A 16,962-nucleotide genomic window follows, 5' to 3' on the forward strand; every position below is an offset into this window, starting at 1 on the left:
TGTGTCCCTGCAACAGAAAGATCTATTCGGACAGACTAGCCATATAATTTTAAAAGTGAAGGCCTGAAACTCTGATCTTCCTCCTTCTGACTGAACTCCTGAAGGTCCAAGCTGCGCACACACCTTGAGGGAGCCTCTTGCCTACTTATTTTCTTCTTTTCAATAGGCCAGCTCTCAGGGTCAATTGGCCTGGAGACACTGCCCTTGAAACTCTGAATCAGAGCCCCCCAGACAAGACTGGATGAAGTACCAGAGGAGGTACGGGGTATGGATGGTCTCTTAATGGCTCTCTGTGAGCCATGCTGGAGAGGAAAACCCAGCATCAAACTGTGAACCACATGGTTGGACTTCCGGCATTCTCAGGGCCCCACTGGCCCCAGCACATGCCCAGCTGTGCAGAAAGCTTCCAAAAATATAACAGGCCTCACACAGTCCACTGGGAGCCTATCTAATCTTGCCATCATTATGACAAAGAAGGGGTGGGGGGAATGGAAGGGCAAAAGGCTGAAGCATCCACAAAGCCCAGAGCCTGCACAGACCACAACATTTACTGTGGATACAACTGTGACATCCCTAAACCCTGATTCATTTTAGGCCTGATGCCTTTGGCCACATATAAATTTTTGTGGCTACATTAATTTGTCTCAAAGGATTTGAACTTGGTTGCCCAGCATGAAACACTAATTCTTAATAAATCCTCAACCCACAGGCCAAGATTTATTGTGCATTTAAAAGTTTAGCCCCCTAATACAAAACACTTATTTTTATTTTTTGTTTTTCAGGAGTGAGAAAAGGATGTTAAGGACTTCTGTTATGTTTCTTTGATGTAAATAAATTTCAGAATGAAGAAATTGCCTTCAGTAGCCAGCTAAGTGGGATCTCTGACTTCCCTTAGGTCCAGAAACTCAGATATAAGTAGATTCCATCATCCCTGGGAGCCCCTTGTTCTTCCCAGCCTGGGAGAGATGGCCTGGTGGAGAGAGGCTGGAGACAGAAGCCACACAGATAAATTCATATGATCCAACCAGTTCAAAGAAGTACTCAAGCTTCTCCCTACTCCCAGAGTACCTAAAACTTAAATACAGCATGCCATGCTCTATGCTTTGATTTCTGTTAACTGAAATCATTTGTTGCCTATTGCTAGCTTTTATTTGGGGCCCAGTTCAATTCAATTGAGGTGGGGGAAATTATGAATTCATACTCGTGCTAGTTTATTTTTAAAAATATTATGGCTCCAGGAAATAATATGCCTTCTATTACTCCAATATCTTACTTAGGGACATCTTTCTAAGAGTTACGTAGAGCCAAAGATTGGTTCTGATGGTTTGCTTTTCCTTTTCCTTTTCCTTTTCCTTTTCCTTTTCCTTTTCTTTCTTTCCTTCTTCCTTCCTTCCTGCCTTCATTTCATTTTGTTCTGATTCATTTCACAGAAAGATGGTTCTGCTCATGTCAACAGAACAAGACAAACCTTCTTTCTCCAGGTAAGAAAGTCTTCCTCAGATCCATGTGGTAAAGCTTATGTTCTGTGCACCTGGGAAACTCATGTTCCTAATGTAGCTTTGTGTCAAGTTCCTAGCTACCCAGCTATCCTGTTGTCTATATGTCCTTTGGAGGATGCATATACAGTTATCTTTGAACAATACAATTTTGAACTGCCCAGGTCCACTTAAATAAGGGTTTTTTTTGAAACAGTACTATAAATATATTTTCTCTCACTTATGATTTTTTTCTTTTTAGAGAGAGAGCTTGAGTGGAGGGGGGAGGGGCAGAGAGAGAGAGGGAGATAAATCCTCAAGCAAAGTCCTCACTAAGCATGGAGTCGACCCTGCACTCGATTGCAGGACCCTGAAATCATGACCTGAGCTGAACTCAAGAACCAGATGCTCAACCCCTGAGCCACCTGCACACCCCATCTTCCTTATGATTTTCTTAATAACATTTTTTTCTCTAGCTTTATTGTAAGGATGCAGTATGTAATATATAAATATACAACATATGTATTAATCAACTATTTATATAATTGGTAAGCCTTTTAGCCAACAATAAGCTATTAGCAGTTAAATTTCTGGGGGATCAAAACTTACACTCAGATTTTTTACTGTGCAGGGGATTGGTGCCCCTACTCCATGTTGTTCAAAGGCCAACTGTATATATACATGTGCATGTATCTGTGTGTACATATATACACATATGAACACACATGTACATACATGCATGCTCATTCCTGGCTAACATAGAATCTAACAAGGAAGATATGTTCACCCACATGAAGAGAGGACACCTGTTTACCTTTATTGAGAAAAACATCACCTGTGCCTTATGATCAGATAAAGTCCCTAAGAGTTCTGTGATTTGAACTGTGCAACACAATTCAGAATATGAGAGGGGTGCATTAATAAGATTTTTCCTAGAGAGAGAAAAAAAAAGATTTTTCCTAGAGATGTTACTATGAAGTAGTCTAGTAGAAGGTTGTGTGGGAAGTGTGCACACATAGAACATACTGTATGCTGTGACAAACTAATGGTAATCAGGCTCAAGGACAAAGCAAATGGGAGCACACAATGATGCTTAGGTTTTTTACTGCCTCCCTAAAATTCAGCAGCATGGAGAAGATTCCGTGGTATGTAAAACATGTCTCTGCAATCTTCAGTGTGATAGAGATCAATTCTTTGAAGCAAAGGAGATTCCTGAGAAGAGGATGTGAACTGGATCCTGTTGTAAGAAATATCCATCTTGGAAGAATGGGGCTGGATGCTTATAGAGGAGACTGAAACGAGTAGGAGAAACCCCAAAGTCTAACGTCTGCACGGAGCTCAGAGAACAGGTTGTAAGAACGTCACAAAGGCCCTGTATTAGTTTCCTGGGGCTGCCATAACAAACTACCATGGACATGACGCCTTAAAACAACATTATTTTCACACAGTTCTGGAGGCCAGAGGTCCAAAATCAAAGTTCCAGTGCTGTGCTTCTTCCAGAGGATCTAGGGAAGAATCTGTTCCTTGCCTCTTCCAGCTTCCAGATTGCTCCTATAGTTCCAACACTCCAATCTCTGCTCCTGCCTTCCCCTGATCTTCTCTTCTCAGTCAAATCTCTGCCTTTCTCTTATAAGGACACTTGTCATTGGATTAAGCCTGGACAATCTAACCTGGATAATCTAAGATGATCTTATCATGAGATCCTTAACTTAATTACGTCTGCAAAGATCTTTTTTTTTTTTTTTTCCCCCAAATAATGGTAACACTCAGAGGATCCAGGGGTTAGGACATGGATGGATCTTTTGGGAGGGGAGGTCCATTTAACCCATGAGAAGCTCCAACAGTACAGCAGAGGTGAGAGGTGAGGAATCCTGTGTGGGAAGCCATGGAATGTTGGGAAGCAGGTGGTCACTCAAAGAAAGAGGACAAGGTGAAGCCTGATGCTGTGAAGGGGTACATGGAAAGGAGAAAAAGAAGGCTCTGGGCCCCCCTTGTGAGCCCAGTAGTTAGCACCAAGCCATCTGCATCCTAGGACTGGGAGGGTGACCACTGCAAAGCCCCACTGGATGTCTCAGTCAAGGCGTCTGCGTAGGTCAAAAATGGACTCAGGAATTAGGAACAAGCAGACGTAGTCCCATTCTCAAATGACACTAGCAAAGTGGTGAGAGTCAACCCTGAGCAACTGGATGCATGGGTGAAGGAACGAGGGAGGCTCAGTACTTGGATAGTGGCCTATGTACAATGTCAGATTGGTTCTGCTAACTGAGAGACAAAGGGGCAGGAGTACCTTCCCTTACACATGCATGTCCTCTTCCCCTGTGTCATCCCAGGCTTCTGGATGTTTTCTTTTCTTATTTCCTCCAGAATTGCTCTTGACCAGCTGCTACAAGAGGACCAGTTGCTTGACAAGTCTGCAGGACTCCCACAGAAAAAATCACACCCTATTTTACTCAGCTACCTGAAGGTCCAGTCCAGGCCCTCATTTCTAGCTCTCTGGCTAGTTAGTCATGCCCGTTACTTTCCATAGTAAGCTATTTTTGGCTCAGTATTTGGTGTTCTGACCAAGATTGTCTGCTCCAGGACCAAGGTGTGACAGATCAGGCTTGAGGTCAGCTGTCTCTCACTGGCTTTCAGCCTAAAATTAATAGGGCAAGGAAGACACATCTGTACAGTGGAAATCATGGCCCATTTCCTCATGTGCTCAAATACCATTCAATCATTACATATCAGTGTACTGTGGTATAATTATGCTTATCACCAGGCAGGTTTTCTTCCAGAACGCCTACTGACTTGTTCACACATTGATTTAAAAGTCCTACACTGTCTACATTCCAAAAGGATATAAGGTGACTCCAAGGTGCTATGGGACTTCACATGGAATAATCATATCTAGAAAAGTCATGGGTCCTCGTTTGGTTGTTAGAAAGCTGTCCTGATTGCACCTCCAATGTTGCTGGCAAAGGTGGTTGCCCTCCTTAATTAGACAAGCACCTTTTGGACATTTTAAAGTTAATAAAAATTCCTACAGTTCCTTGAGGAAAAGAATTGCAAAATATACTGTGGGCACATGTGACATTGGTGGGAGGGGTGTGTGAAGCAGGATGTATCCGAACACCCTTGGGAAGCCAATGGTCAGATGGCAGCCTCTGCTTCCTTCACCCCTGACTCCAAAAGGGCCCCTTCTTGTTCCCAGTGCCACCCCTCTCTCACCCTCCAACAGTGGCTTCAAGCTCAAGGTCACAACAGGCTCAAGATAAAGTCAATTTGTGGGCCATCAGCCTGTACGAGTACTAGAAAGCGCCATCTGTCTCTGTTATAAGTAATGCCTCGGAAAAACTTCTTAAAGAAAGTATAAATGTTACAATACTCTGTAATTACTGGGATCAGTTCATCAGATAGCTGCTTTCTGAGAGAGGAAAAGGATCTACCTTGTTATGCTCTGACAAGGTAAATGGGAGGATAGGAAGGAGGAAGGTGAATGAAAACAAGCTCTGGGATCTAAACAGGATGGCACACTGGTCAGGGGCTGTGGGTAGCAAAGCACATGAGGAGGGAAATGATTTAACCCTTCCCAGCTTCAGTTTCGTCATCGACAGATAAAAACATTAAGAGCAGCATTACATAAGATAACCTGTGTAATGTCACTGGCCTTATGCCTGCCTTGTATGAGCTGAAAAAAATATTTAAGCTGAGATATTCTTGTTGAAGTTCTATTAATAATGATGATGATTGTTATTACCATTATCCATAGCAGAAGTAGTAATGATAGTCCTGGTGGTGGCAGTGTAAGGTGACCTCTGGGTTTAGTGAAACTGATAGAGAAAGTCATTAAATGAGAGAATCAAAAAGTAAATGACTAAGTAGGGGCAGGGGTGTCAATACCGATCCTTAGTGACATCATAACTTTGTCTGGGATGAGCTACAAGGGAGATGTCCTGGCAAAGTGATTTTCTAGCCAAATGCACAGGGACTCAAATCTTTTAGCTCTGTCACTTGAGAATGTGTGACTTTAGGGAAGTCAGTAAACTTTGCAGAGTCTCAGTTCTTTTTTGTAAAATGGGAATAAACATTGTGTACTATGTGTGCAGAGAACACATAAAATAGAAGTAACATGCATAATGAACCTAGGGGTCCAGCAAATATGTCCCTTCCTTCACCTGGTGGCCAAGTTCTTTCTCCTCCTTTCTACGGCTGACAGACTGCAAAATGAGAAACTCATCTGGGTAGGTGGAAAATAAGAGAATGAGCATGGTGGGCTCTTTGTTAAGAGAAGAAAGATGTCACCAGTTTCCTTACATTCTCCTCCCACTGGGAGAACTGATGGAATGTACAGTAGGGCTGCTAAATGTTAGAACTTGCACCCATATTTAGTTACAGCATGTAGTGGAATAATGCTGAATTCACTGATGTAATGTGCTACTGCAAGATGGAAGCCATCCAGTGAAAAAGAGCCCCAAAATAGGTTTTCATGGAAATTTAACTCTGAACATTCTGATTTGGTACCTTACCATAAATGAGATCTGGAAACACTTTTCTGCCATAAAATTAAAGATAATTTCCTAAAGATAAATAAATTTAATGGCTATAAATACCTTCCCATCATCACTGCAAGATATTTACCATTTGATCTGAGTTATAATGGAAGACATGCCATCCGTGACAGTCAAAACAAGTTTAAGAACTCCTTTCCATTTTTAATGTTACTTTCCTTGATGAAAATTTAATTTCATTGAAAAAAGAATCTCCAAAATCACCTCATTTTTATTCACAATGTTCCTGTCTTGACGACTTCATTCTTTACATTTCTTTTTCTAAATTCATAGAATACACTTGCTGTCATGCAAAGTCAGGCCCAAGACTTTGTTTTCTTAAGGTGTTGTGAAGGGAAACTAGTATCAATTTTGACATTTTAAGTGCACTTTCAGAAAACTCTCTTTCTGATTTATATTAGCATTCCTGACACTGATATGCGTTATATGTCATTAGTTACTTAAATGTTTTCTATAATTATGTAAATTATGTTGACACTGCCTAGTCGGAAGCTTACACTTTACTATTTTGTCATTTGCGAAGTTCTAAAATGCATCTGATAACCATTTGCAAGTATTTTCAAATTAGACAGTTGTTAAAGGGTTCTTGCTCTCTTGTTGCTTTCTCTGCCTACAATGCTTAGTCCTCTGCCTTGTGTGAGAGGCACTTCAGTAAATATATCCTGTCTTCCTCTCCCAATAGACTTTAAAAAACCCACACAGGATAATCCAAGTTATGGTCATCACCCTGATGGGGGCTCATGGTCAGATGGGGGAGATACAGTCAGGTCCAGGTCTCCAGATTATTACAGGACAATATGGACAACAGGTGTTATTAATAAAGGGATGAATGACTGCCACGTCAGAGGAGAGAATGACTTAGGGTCCAGATGAGCCAAGGAAAGCTCCACAAATTAAGTGACCTTTAATCTGGGTCTTAAAAGTTCAGTAGGAGTTTTGAATGAAGAAATCAGGAGAAGAACATCCCAGGCAGATGTACAGATAAAGGCACGGCCAGGAGGATGAGAAGTCAAGGAAGCCTGGAACGTAGGCTGCGAGAGCCTAAGCAGTGGCTGACTAGATGGAAGAGCTGGAGCACAATGGGAATCATATGTAAAGGCCTGGAGAGGTGCATCAAGAAAAAAAAAGTTTTTATACACGCAGTGGAGTCACTGAAGTTGTTTAGGCAAAGAACCAATGGGATCTAACTTCTCAGAACATAGCCAACATGGTGTGGAGGACAGACAAGTGCACAGCCTCTCTGCTTTAAGCAGCCTCGAGCGATATATTCTTTCAAAACCACGGAAGGGAAAACAATCTCCTTGCACCTTAATCATTCTTCTTTCAAATAGGAAATCATATGGTCATTGCTGGGTGGCTCATGAATATATGGGAAAGATAAATACAGCATCCTAAGTACTCCTCAGAGATACTTGAAGAAAACATGATAAATATGGTGGCTCTCTCACTTAGTAGCCCAGAGCTCCAAGAGGGACTGTGGTTCACAGTACCTCTGCCATATTATTGACTGCATGGCAATATGGTTCTACCATATTGTGTGTGGGGACATGCTCCACCAAACCTCTCCACAGTATGATGTCAGCCATGCCTCTGCCAAATCCACATGTGAGGACATGGTCCACCATGCTGCTGCCACATCCATGTCTTAGGATGGGCATGGTCCACCTCACCTATGCCACATTCAAGTACAGAGCCCTGATAGATAAAGTCGTTCCTAACCCCACCCTGCCCACGCTATGGCAACAGGCACAAAAATTGGTGTAACAGGAGATGAAGGGAGGTATCTAATTCAACTTTTCTGAGCCAGGATCATAATGATGAAAGATGTTGACGAAGGAGCAAAGAGAAATGTTTAAAATGAATTAAGTAATAAATGCATGAATCTATGAATAAATGAATAATAAACCATGTGTTAGAAAAGTAAATAAAAACCTAAAATGATGGAGAAGGACCTACAAGAGGGGTATTATTTTCAGAAATAAAGGAGAAAATAAAGGAAGACAAATTAGAGGAAGAGATAATGTGAAAAGGTAAACACAGTGAACGATCCATATACGTACATACACATATATATTTTTTTCATTCTCTAGATGTTTCTTTACTTTCCTTACATGATTTTGAGAGTTCTTGGTGAGTAGAGATGAATAGATGGAGAAATCAGAACCTGTGCTCTCAAAAAGTCTGGCTCTTCCCTCTTACTCTTCTCAAACCATTTGTTAAGGGTAGAAGGTTTTATTTGGGGGAAACCTAGGCCCCTAGCTAATGAAATCATTAGCTATCTGACCTATCCTTTCCAAACACACGTGTCCATATCTCATAGCTTCCATCCTGGTGAAAGGGGTGGGAAGTCACATTTTCTAAAACTTAAGGAAACAAAGGGTGGGAAATTTGTTCTGAGAGAAAGTCTCCAGAATTATGTGGCGGCATCTGTGAGTTTTACTGGCCACTCCTTGGAGGTAGCTCCTATCACTCATCTCGGACCAGCCCAGCCCTCATGGTTTCAGGAGACAGAATGCCCGCAGAGACCGTGATGCTCCAAGCAAACTCTAGAGAGTGTGGCATTTAGGACAGGTTTGGCACATCCTCGTCCAGAAAAGACACAAACCTGCAGATACTTTCCTTCCTCTCTCAGCAGCATAGCTCGGCAGGGAGGCCTGCAATTGGTATATGGGGGCTACCTATTCATCGGCACCACACAGGGCAATCATTGAGTTAAATAGCAGTTAGTTCTCTTCGGGAACAATGTGAACCACCCTCCCTCTTAGCCCTAGGAACACAGGAGCATGCCCATGAACAAACGGAGAGCCCACGGCTGAATACCACTGGGAGGAAAATGAAGGCCACAATGGGCCAGCGCTCTCAGTGTGGGTGCAGGGGGCGGCCCTCTAATAACACACCAAACGGGCGGCCCTGCGCTCACGGGCCACCCAAGCACGTCCAGCGGGAGGTACCATGTTCTTGGGAAGCCACTAACATGCCAAGCCCCTTATTTGCAGCCTGGGGCGCACTTGTGCCAACCTTTCACAAATCAGGAAGCGAAGGTGCAGCACCATTATTTCAGTAGGGAAATGGATTTTTGCTGCCACGTCCCAGTGTGAGCAGGTGTAAGAAAGACCTGCTGATTCTATAGAGGGAGAAAATGAACAGGTACGCGAGAATGTGCTGTATGGCTCAGAGCGGGACTGAGGGAAATACGGGGTGGGGGAGGTTCTCAGGTGGTTCTCTTACCTTTTTGTCACTCAGGCCAGAAACCTGGTCCACATACTCTTCTTGGATCATGAAGGCAGCTAAGTTGGCAGTGTAGCTGGCCAGGAAGATGACAGCAAAGAAGGCCCACACCGACACCATGATCTTGGAAGTGGTCCCCTTTGGGTTCTGCACGGGTACGGAGTTGTTAAACACCAGACCCCACAGTAACCAAATAGCTTTGCCGATGGTAAAAGACGGGCCACCTGGCTCTGCCGGGATCAAAAGACAGGGACAGAAAGGTAAGACAGAGTCACTGGTTCTATGTAAACCAACAGATACCCGGAGCTGGGTGAGTTCCTGCTCAGAGCAGGAAACCCTCCGACTAAGATACAGACACTTTTAAGTTGAGTTTATGCCTCTCTTCTCCTGGGACCCTCAGGAAGGCAGGAGAAGGTTATTTCTTTTTTTTAAATTTAAATTCAATTAATCAACATCTAGTACATCATTTGTTTCTGATGTAGAGTTCAATGATTCATCAGTTGCATATAACAGCCAGTGCTCATCACATCACGTGCCCTCCTTCATGGCCGTCACCCAGTTACCCCATCCCCCCACCCACCTCCCCTCCAGCAACCTTCAGCTTCTTTCTTTTAAGAGTCTCCTGTGGTTTATCTTCCTGTCTGAGGACTTCCCATTCAGTTTTCCCTCCCTTCCCCTATGATCCTCTGCGCTATTCCATATATTCCGCATACGAGTGAAACCATATGATAATTGCCTTTCTCTGATTGACTTATCAGAAGAGGTTTCTTTGGAAGAAAATCCAGGGGCCTGTCGGTGTGTGTGTGATCCTGCTTCAACTAGTGTTCAGGGCCCAGCCAGGGCACTGGAGAAGCCCCTTTCCTGCCCCCATGCATACAAGACCCTCAAGACCACATCCAAACTGAATAGCAAAGGCAACTATCCCACTATTGTCACACTCGTGTCCTTATTATTGTCATTCCTGAAATTTATATTTCTATCTACCAGGAAAGGATTTCAACTTTAAGAAAGGTCAACAAGAATTAGAGAGAATGTTCTACCACTGTCATGGGCCTCCTGCAATTTTATTCACACTGCTGCTAGATGCCTTTGAAAGTCCCTTACCCTCATTTTTCTTTAGCTTCGAGCGCTTAGCACTAAATGTTTCGACCCCACTCCAATGCCAACACATCCCAACTGGGCTTCCTACCATGGTAGCTTGTGTAAAAGATATCAGGAAGGCCAGAGAAGAAATCACAGATGCCTGGCTTTGCCACACTCACTGAGGGCAGAAAGGCAGACTGTCTTTGACTCTCCTCCACCCAACCTTTATATGCACAGTGGCAGGTCTTCTGCTCCTAGATTTATTGTGGTCTCAATGCTTTCAAAGCTTGGTGATGGCAAAATCTTGCCTGATGTCTGGGTCTCCATGTAGCCCCTCCACTGCAGAAATGAACATCTGCCCGCACAGTTTTACAACACATTAGCACAGGTCTTATGATGCTATCTGTGATCCCGATAGCATCTGCTCTGACAACTAAATCAGTGACTACACATGTCAAGCCTAGTATCTAACTGTGCACACACATCTGTGCGTGTGGACCTTATTTCATGGAACAGATGTGTAACTGAAAAGTTGTTCATAAATCAAAGCTTTTGTACATTGCAAAATGCCCCAAGGAGACTTGGTATTTAAAGTGGTCCAAGTTGAATTCCTTCGTGAAGATAGGTGCCCCTTGGTAAAGTAAGTAACTTGTAAGCCCTTGCTTTGAATTTTGTAGCTGGATTTTTGCCTCCTTGATCTTCTTCAAAGTGAGAAGAGAGAGCATACACTCACTTCAGTTCCTCACACTGTTAACGTATGTATGTACTTGTGTGTTTCTCAGATGTTTCACTTGTTACTAATGCCACTTGGGATGGGAAGTAGGTCATGGCTTCTGGAAGACCCTTTGGCACAGGCACAAGGTTCCATGACTGTATCATATTGTGGAGATATTCAAATGTCTACCCCAGAATGCATGAGCCAAATAAGAAGGTAGGTCTGAACCTGGAAATACACAGGGCAGTAGTGGTTCACAGCCTGGACTGTGAAGTCAACAGAAACTCTAGGGGAGTTTTCACATAACACAGCTGCCTAGCACCCCAACCCCAAAGATTCTTATTAAATTGCTGTGGGGTGGGTGGTTATTCTAATATGCAACCAAGGTAGAAGACCACTACTTTGAAACATGCTAGTGGCCCGAGATCCAACACTGGAACGAGTCAGAATATTAGAAAATGAGGTCCAAGCACCTTTGTCTTTTAAGTGCCCTACAGATAATTCTTTGTGTGGCTGGGGTTAAAAAAGGCTTTCCTCTGGGAGGTACAATCTCAGAATAAAGCTCACGTTCTGGATGAGAGAAGGCTCAGGGAAAAAAGTGTAATATTTCCTAATCCTGGAATTCTCAAAGTTTGGATTATTTACAGGGGTTCCATGTACCTCTTCAGGAATATAGCAAATGTTTTATGAAGTCTCATAAATGCCTCGAACATAGGGGCAGTCCTCCTATCTCTTGACCCACTTAGCCAGAAAACTGGACTACCTTCAACAGTAGCTATGGGTGAGAACTACTATCTGCTGGTCATTTTATTTCAACCACACAATGTCTATGCTCCCTGGCAGACGTATCTGAGCCAGGGTCATGGGTTTTGAAGATCTTGTACCTTAGAGGTGGGCTCCATTAGCCACAACTACCCCCTGTATATCCTGGGGCAGCCTCATTTTCTTTATTCTTAATATATGGGTATAGCTGCATTGTTGGTCCTTCTGTTCAGACAGACGGCTCACAGCCTAAGGTTATTAAAATAGTTTCCTCTGACATGTTTATGCTACATGAATCTACTGCCAGCTTTCCGCTCATTTACCCCGGGGTAGAACTGGGCTTGCTAGGTGAGGCTCCTGCCAGTGAGGGACATACAGATCCAGACTAACCTCTTAATTGGGGTATTTTTAATGAGTTGCCAAGCTTTTGACATGGAAGGCTGAGGGTTCATTTTCAAAAATGGATAAGTCAGGGAGTGGGAAGACACCAAAAGAAGAGTACAGAAACTCAGAACTGAGAACGAGAGAGAAAAATGCAAAAATCCAACAGTTACAGGAGGCTTACCTCTGCCATCAGCGAGGCACCTGTTGTAACCCACAGGGCTGAAGTACTCGAAGACAAAGACAGCCACGGCTGAGACGATGAGCAGCATCACGAACATCATAACCCATACGTCAGCACTGAATGGCTCTGGAGAAGGAAAAAAAAAATCAGTGCTCAAAATTAAAACAGAGAAAAAAACCCCACCAGATTCTGCTTAATTTGCATATAATTTGCATAGGCAACACGTATTTTTGCAGGGGAAACAAACCACAAGTGTGTTGCATGTCTTCAGAGAGCCACAGCCCGGGTTGAGGAAGAGTGACAGGCTGTGTCTGAATGTCTCCACTCCCCTGATAGGCAGGTCAAGGTCTATTTTCTTTCAAACACATGAGAAGGAGAGCTTCTTCTTTTGAACTTTTTGAGATAGTTTCTGCTATTGCCAGGAAATGTGCAACTATAAGAAGTACTAGATACTGAGTAAATGAATCATATGGGACTGGCTCTTGGTTTATGTTGTCACCCATATGGCCACACTGCTCCGTAGAGGCCTGGAAAACCTTTCACTGATGCTTCCAAACTTTGTGCACAAATTCACGCTCCATAGACTTAGTCTTATTTTGGACTTGACTTGATTCAGTAATAACTGCATCCAATGAATAATTCTTTTGCCCTCTTGCCTCATCTCTCCTAGACTTCCTAGCCTACATTTACTTTTCAACCCATTGTGATGTGGTATATTTTATGGGACAGCTTTAGGGTATGAGGATGGGAGTCAATGTCAAAAAAAATCCATCCATATTGACAATCAGTATCTGTAATAGTGGGAATGTAGCAGTGACAAGGGAACATGCCTCTGATGAAATTAACAAAACAACTACAAGCTATACCCTAACACCAAGTGAAAGAGTTGATAGGATAAGACTAGGAAAGAGAACAAGAATGTTCTACACATGCTTTCTTTAATTTATTTAATCATTATTGCTGAATCCCTTCCACTGATCTAAATCTCTCTGGCTTAGAAGTGTCTAGAAATTGAACACTGTATTCCAAGAGCCACCTCTCTGAAGGTCTACAAAAAGGGACAATTGCTATTCTTTCCCATGATATGATGTTCCCTCAATTGTGTCTCAAAATAGTTCTGGCCTTTTTAGCTGTCACATCACACTGTAAACTCATAACTAAGTAAATTAACATACTGTTTTTTCCACTTTCCAAATCATTAATAAAGATGAAGCTGAGAAAGGGGAAAGATTGGTTGGAAATTAGAAAATATTTTCTTTACTTGAAATCTACATTACTTTTGAATTTTTGAAGGGAATTATAAAAAACCTGGTCACTTAACAATTTAAAAAGGACCTTGATGGGATCCCTGGGTGGCACAGCGGTTTGGCGCCTGCCTTTGGCCCAGGACGCGATCCTGGAGACCCGGGATCGAATCCCACATCAGGCTCCCGGCGCATGGAGCCTGCTTCTCCCTCTGCCTGTGTCTCTGCCTCTCTCTCTTTCTCTCTGTATGACTATCATAAATAAATAAAATTAAAAAAAATAAAAAAATAAAAAAATAAAAAAATAAAAAAATAAAAAGGACCTTGATAAGACACATACCAACTGTGAAATGTAAAACCTTTCAGTGGCAGCCAGAGATGTGAGGGTAGCAGGTTTAATTCAAAGCCTCTATATGGTGGAGTAAGGAAGGCCCCTACCCTCAGTTCTCACTAATTAAAGTCCTACCCTGATTTTACTTCTAAGATTAGGGAATAACTGAGTAAAAGCATCCTCTCTAGGCTTTCTTTTCCCCCATTGAGTCCATGGCAACTTTTTGTACATAAAATACAACAAACATTTGTGTTGGGTTTTACGATGTAGAAAGTACTTTCACCATATGTTTTGTATAATCCTTATAATGGCTCTTTCATTATGGTATAACCATATCTATTTTACAGAAGTCAAGGTCCTTTCCAAGTTCATAGCCAGAAAGTGGCAGGGCCAGGTTATAATCTGAGGTCTTCTGGGGCAAAGTTTGTTTGTACTTTCTCATTGCATTATATCACTTCCTAACCTCTGTCCACCAGTGCCTGGATTAGGAGTTGCACTCTGAAATGTCCCCATGAGTACTGGAATACAGACTCTAAAGGCAGCCACATCTGGGCTTTAATCCTGGGTCTACTAGCTGTGAACTGATAGATTGTTGGAGAATTCCTTAACAGGTCTAAGATTCAGTTTCCTGAGCCATAAAATGGGTATAATAATACTATCAATGAGTATCAATGAGATAATATAACAAAAGGATATACTGTAATGCTTGGAACACCACAAAATAGGTGTTCAATAAATGTTGGCTTCTTTTACCCCTTAGAAGCAACTAACTGCTTCTCCTCCAAACACACACACACACACACACACACACACACACACACACACACACCCTGCCTGGCATTGCTATGTCATTCTAGGGCTATGCTGATATATCACTGGCTCTTCCAGTTCAGGAGTGAGGTTAGTGCTATAGTGATGGGTTAGAATTAGAATGTAGTTTTGTTTGTATCTCTTAATGTTCCAATTATCCTTGCAAAGGAGAAAAGCAAATGAAATACACAAAACTGCTATGAGGATTAATGCATAGAGTGTGTGCTATCTATTAATATTTCACATAAAGTTGGCAGGGCTAGAATCTGCTTCACTGTAAGAAGGCTAGCTGAGAAACGAGTAATTTATGGAAAAATTCTATGGGATCTATAACTCCACTTTATAGTACACTCATTAAAAACTTCCCTTCCCCCCTGCCCACTGGATAGAGCTTAAAGAAACATTAGTCAAGGTCTATTCCAATATCTTCATTAAAAAAAAAAGTTGATGTCCTTCAGAGAGTTTGTGACTTGTCCAAGGGCTTACAGCTTGTTTATGCCCAGGCTGGGCTGCCTGTCTCCCAGTCCAATGTCCTGTTTTTAAGGTGACATTTTATTTTCCAACCCTTTGCTCTCACAGCCCCTGAAAAAAAATATGGGGTATGAGCTCACAAAGGACCTCATCTAATTGAAATCTTGGCCTTATCTCACCAGGTCTTATATCATATCTAAGGCTTTTGACACATAAGAGATGCTGGAGAATAGAGAAGTATACAACAGCACGAGGAAGGATGGTGTAGAATGGGAGGAAGCATCGGATCAGCTGTACCTAGCAAAGCTCAGAAAAATGCATGTAAAAACAGAAAACCTTTTTTGGTAGCTTGGAGCTCAATTCTTGGAAGACAATTAAAAAGGTATTTCAATGATAGCTAGAATTAGAAATCATTAAAGCAGGAAGTAGCCCCAGAAATCAGCTGGTTGAAATGTCTTCTTCTATGGATGATGAAACAAAGTCCCAGGATGGAGCATATTTGCTCAGGGTCAAGTGATGAATAAGTGGCAGGAACGGGACTAAAGTAGGGGCCCAGCACTGTTTCTTTACAGGGTGTTATTCTACCCTATTGGTTTTGGGTGTTCTTCAGTTTTCATGTTTGAGAATAATCTATTCTCAAGACCCCCAAATTAAATAAACTACTAGCAAACCACCTCCTGGTTGAAAGAGCCTGGCCATGTGCTCCTTCACTTAACCCTCACATAAAGTACCTGTTGTTATGTCCAATTGCTTCACACCAGCAAGCATATCACTTACCTAAGAAGGCAGATGGTGAGACAGTCCCATTGCTGCGTGACACCATAACACTGATGCCAGTCTCTATGAAGGGCACAGAGAAGTCAACCACCTCAGATCGCTCCTCATTGATGGTGAGTGATCCCACCGCCATGTAGGCTCTCTTCATAACCACCTGGGAGAAAGGCACAATGCTTCAATTAGAGCACTCAGGAAGGCAAACGACCACTGCAAGGAAAACATGGCCTGGCCGTGGTATCCTTCGTATAGTGGGAACAGGAAAGTCTATTTACTGTTTTCCATTTTCTAAAATTTATAAATGAGCATTTTTTTATATATTTGCATGAAACAAAATAAATGAAAAATGGAAATGGCCCTTACTTTCTGACACTTACCTCTCCAATCATACCATTCCAAGTTCCATTGATTTTCTTCCCATGCTTGCCATTGGTAACCAGGTAGAGATCATAGGTGAACTTCACAGATTTAGAAATTTTCTTAAGGATGTCAATACAGAACCCCTTGCAGCACTTTTTGATGTAACCTGGCTCCTCATCTGTTTTATTCCTAACCAGTTGAAGAAACAAGAAAACAAAACAAGGCTTTGTACAAGAGAGCAGATATTACCCTTACCATTAAAGCTCCAACCCAAAAGCAGGTCCTCCCTTCACCGCTCAGCACCTGAGTGAGGAAATAAATCAGACCACGGAACTGTAATTCTTTCATTAACTCATCACATTGAACCATGTTTTCTCCCAATTTTTAGTTCTCCTTTGGAGTATAACATACATCAGGAAGATGTGCATACCCTGAGGGTTCAGTTGGATAAATCTGCCCACACTGAACCCACCCATTTAACCAGCACCAAATTGAGATACAGAAAAATTACCCTTTTATTTTCTCTTCCAGGCATTTCCCACCCTCACCAAAGAGAATCATCATCCTGACTTCTAATAGTTTAGCTTAGTTTTA

General features: G+C 42.3%; 1 protein-coding gene across 1 annotated transcript in view; it reads right to left on the reverse strand.

Moving 5' to 3' along the window:
• Nucleotides 1-16,962, reverse strand: part of GRIN2B (glutamate ionotropic receptor NMDA type subunit 2B) — a 420,281-nt gene that overhangs the window by 39,281 nt on the left and 364,038 nt on the right. Inside the window, exons 8-11 of the mRNA XM_041735346.1 lie at nucleotides 16,386-16,557; nucleotides 16,012-16,165; nucleotides 12,379-12,504; nucleotides 9,254-9,483 (exon numbers count right to left, since the gene is read on the reverse strand). Coding sequence (XP_041591280.1) covers nucleotides 9,254-9,483; nucleotides 12,379-12,504; nucleotides 16,012-16,165; nucleotides 16,386-16,557 — 682 coding nt within the window. The remainder of the gene's footprint in view (nucleotides 1-9,253; nucleotides 9,484-12,378; nucleotides 12,505-16,011; nucleotides 16,166-16,385; nucleotides 16,558-16,962) is intronic.

This window comes from Vulpes lagopus, chromosome 21 (assembly GCF_018345385.1).
Source record: "Vulpes lagopus strain Blue_001 chromosome 21, ASM1834538v1, whole genome shotgun sequence".
Classification (NCBI taxonomy): Eukaryota; Metazoa; Chordata; class Mammalia; order Carnivora; family Canidae; genus Vulpes; species Vulpes lagopus.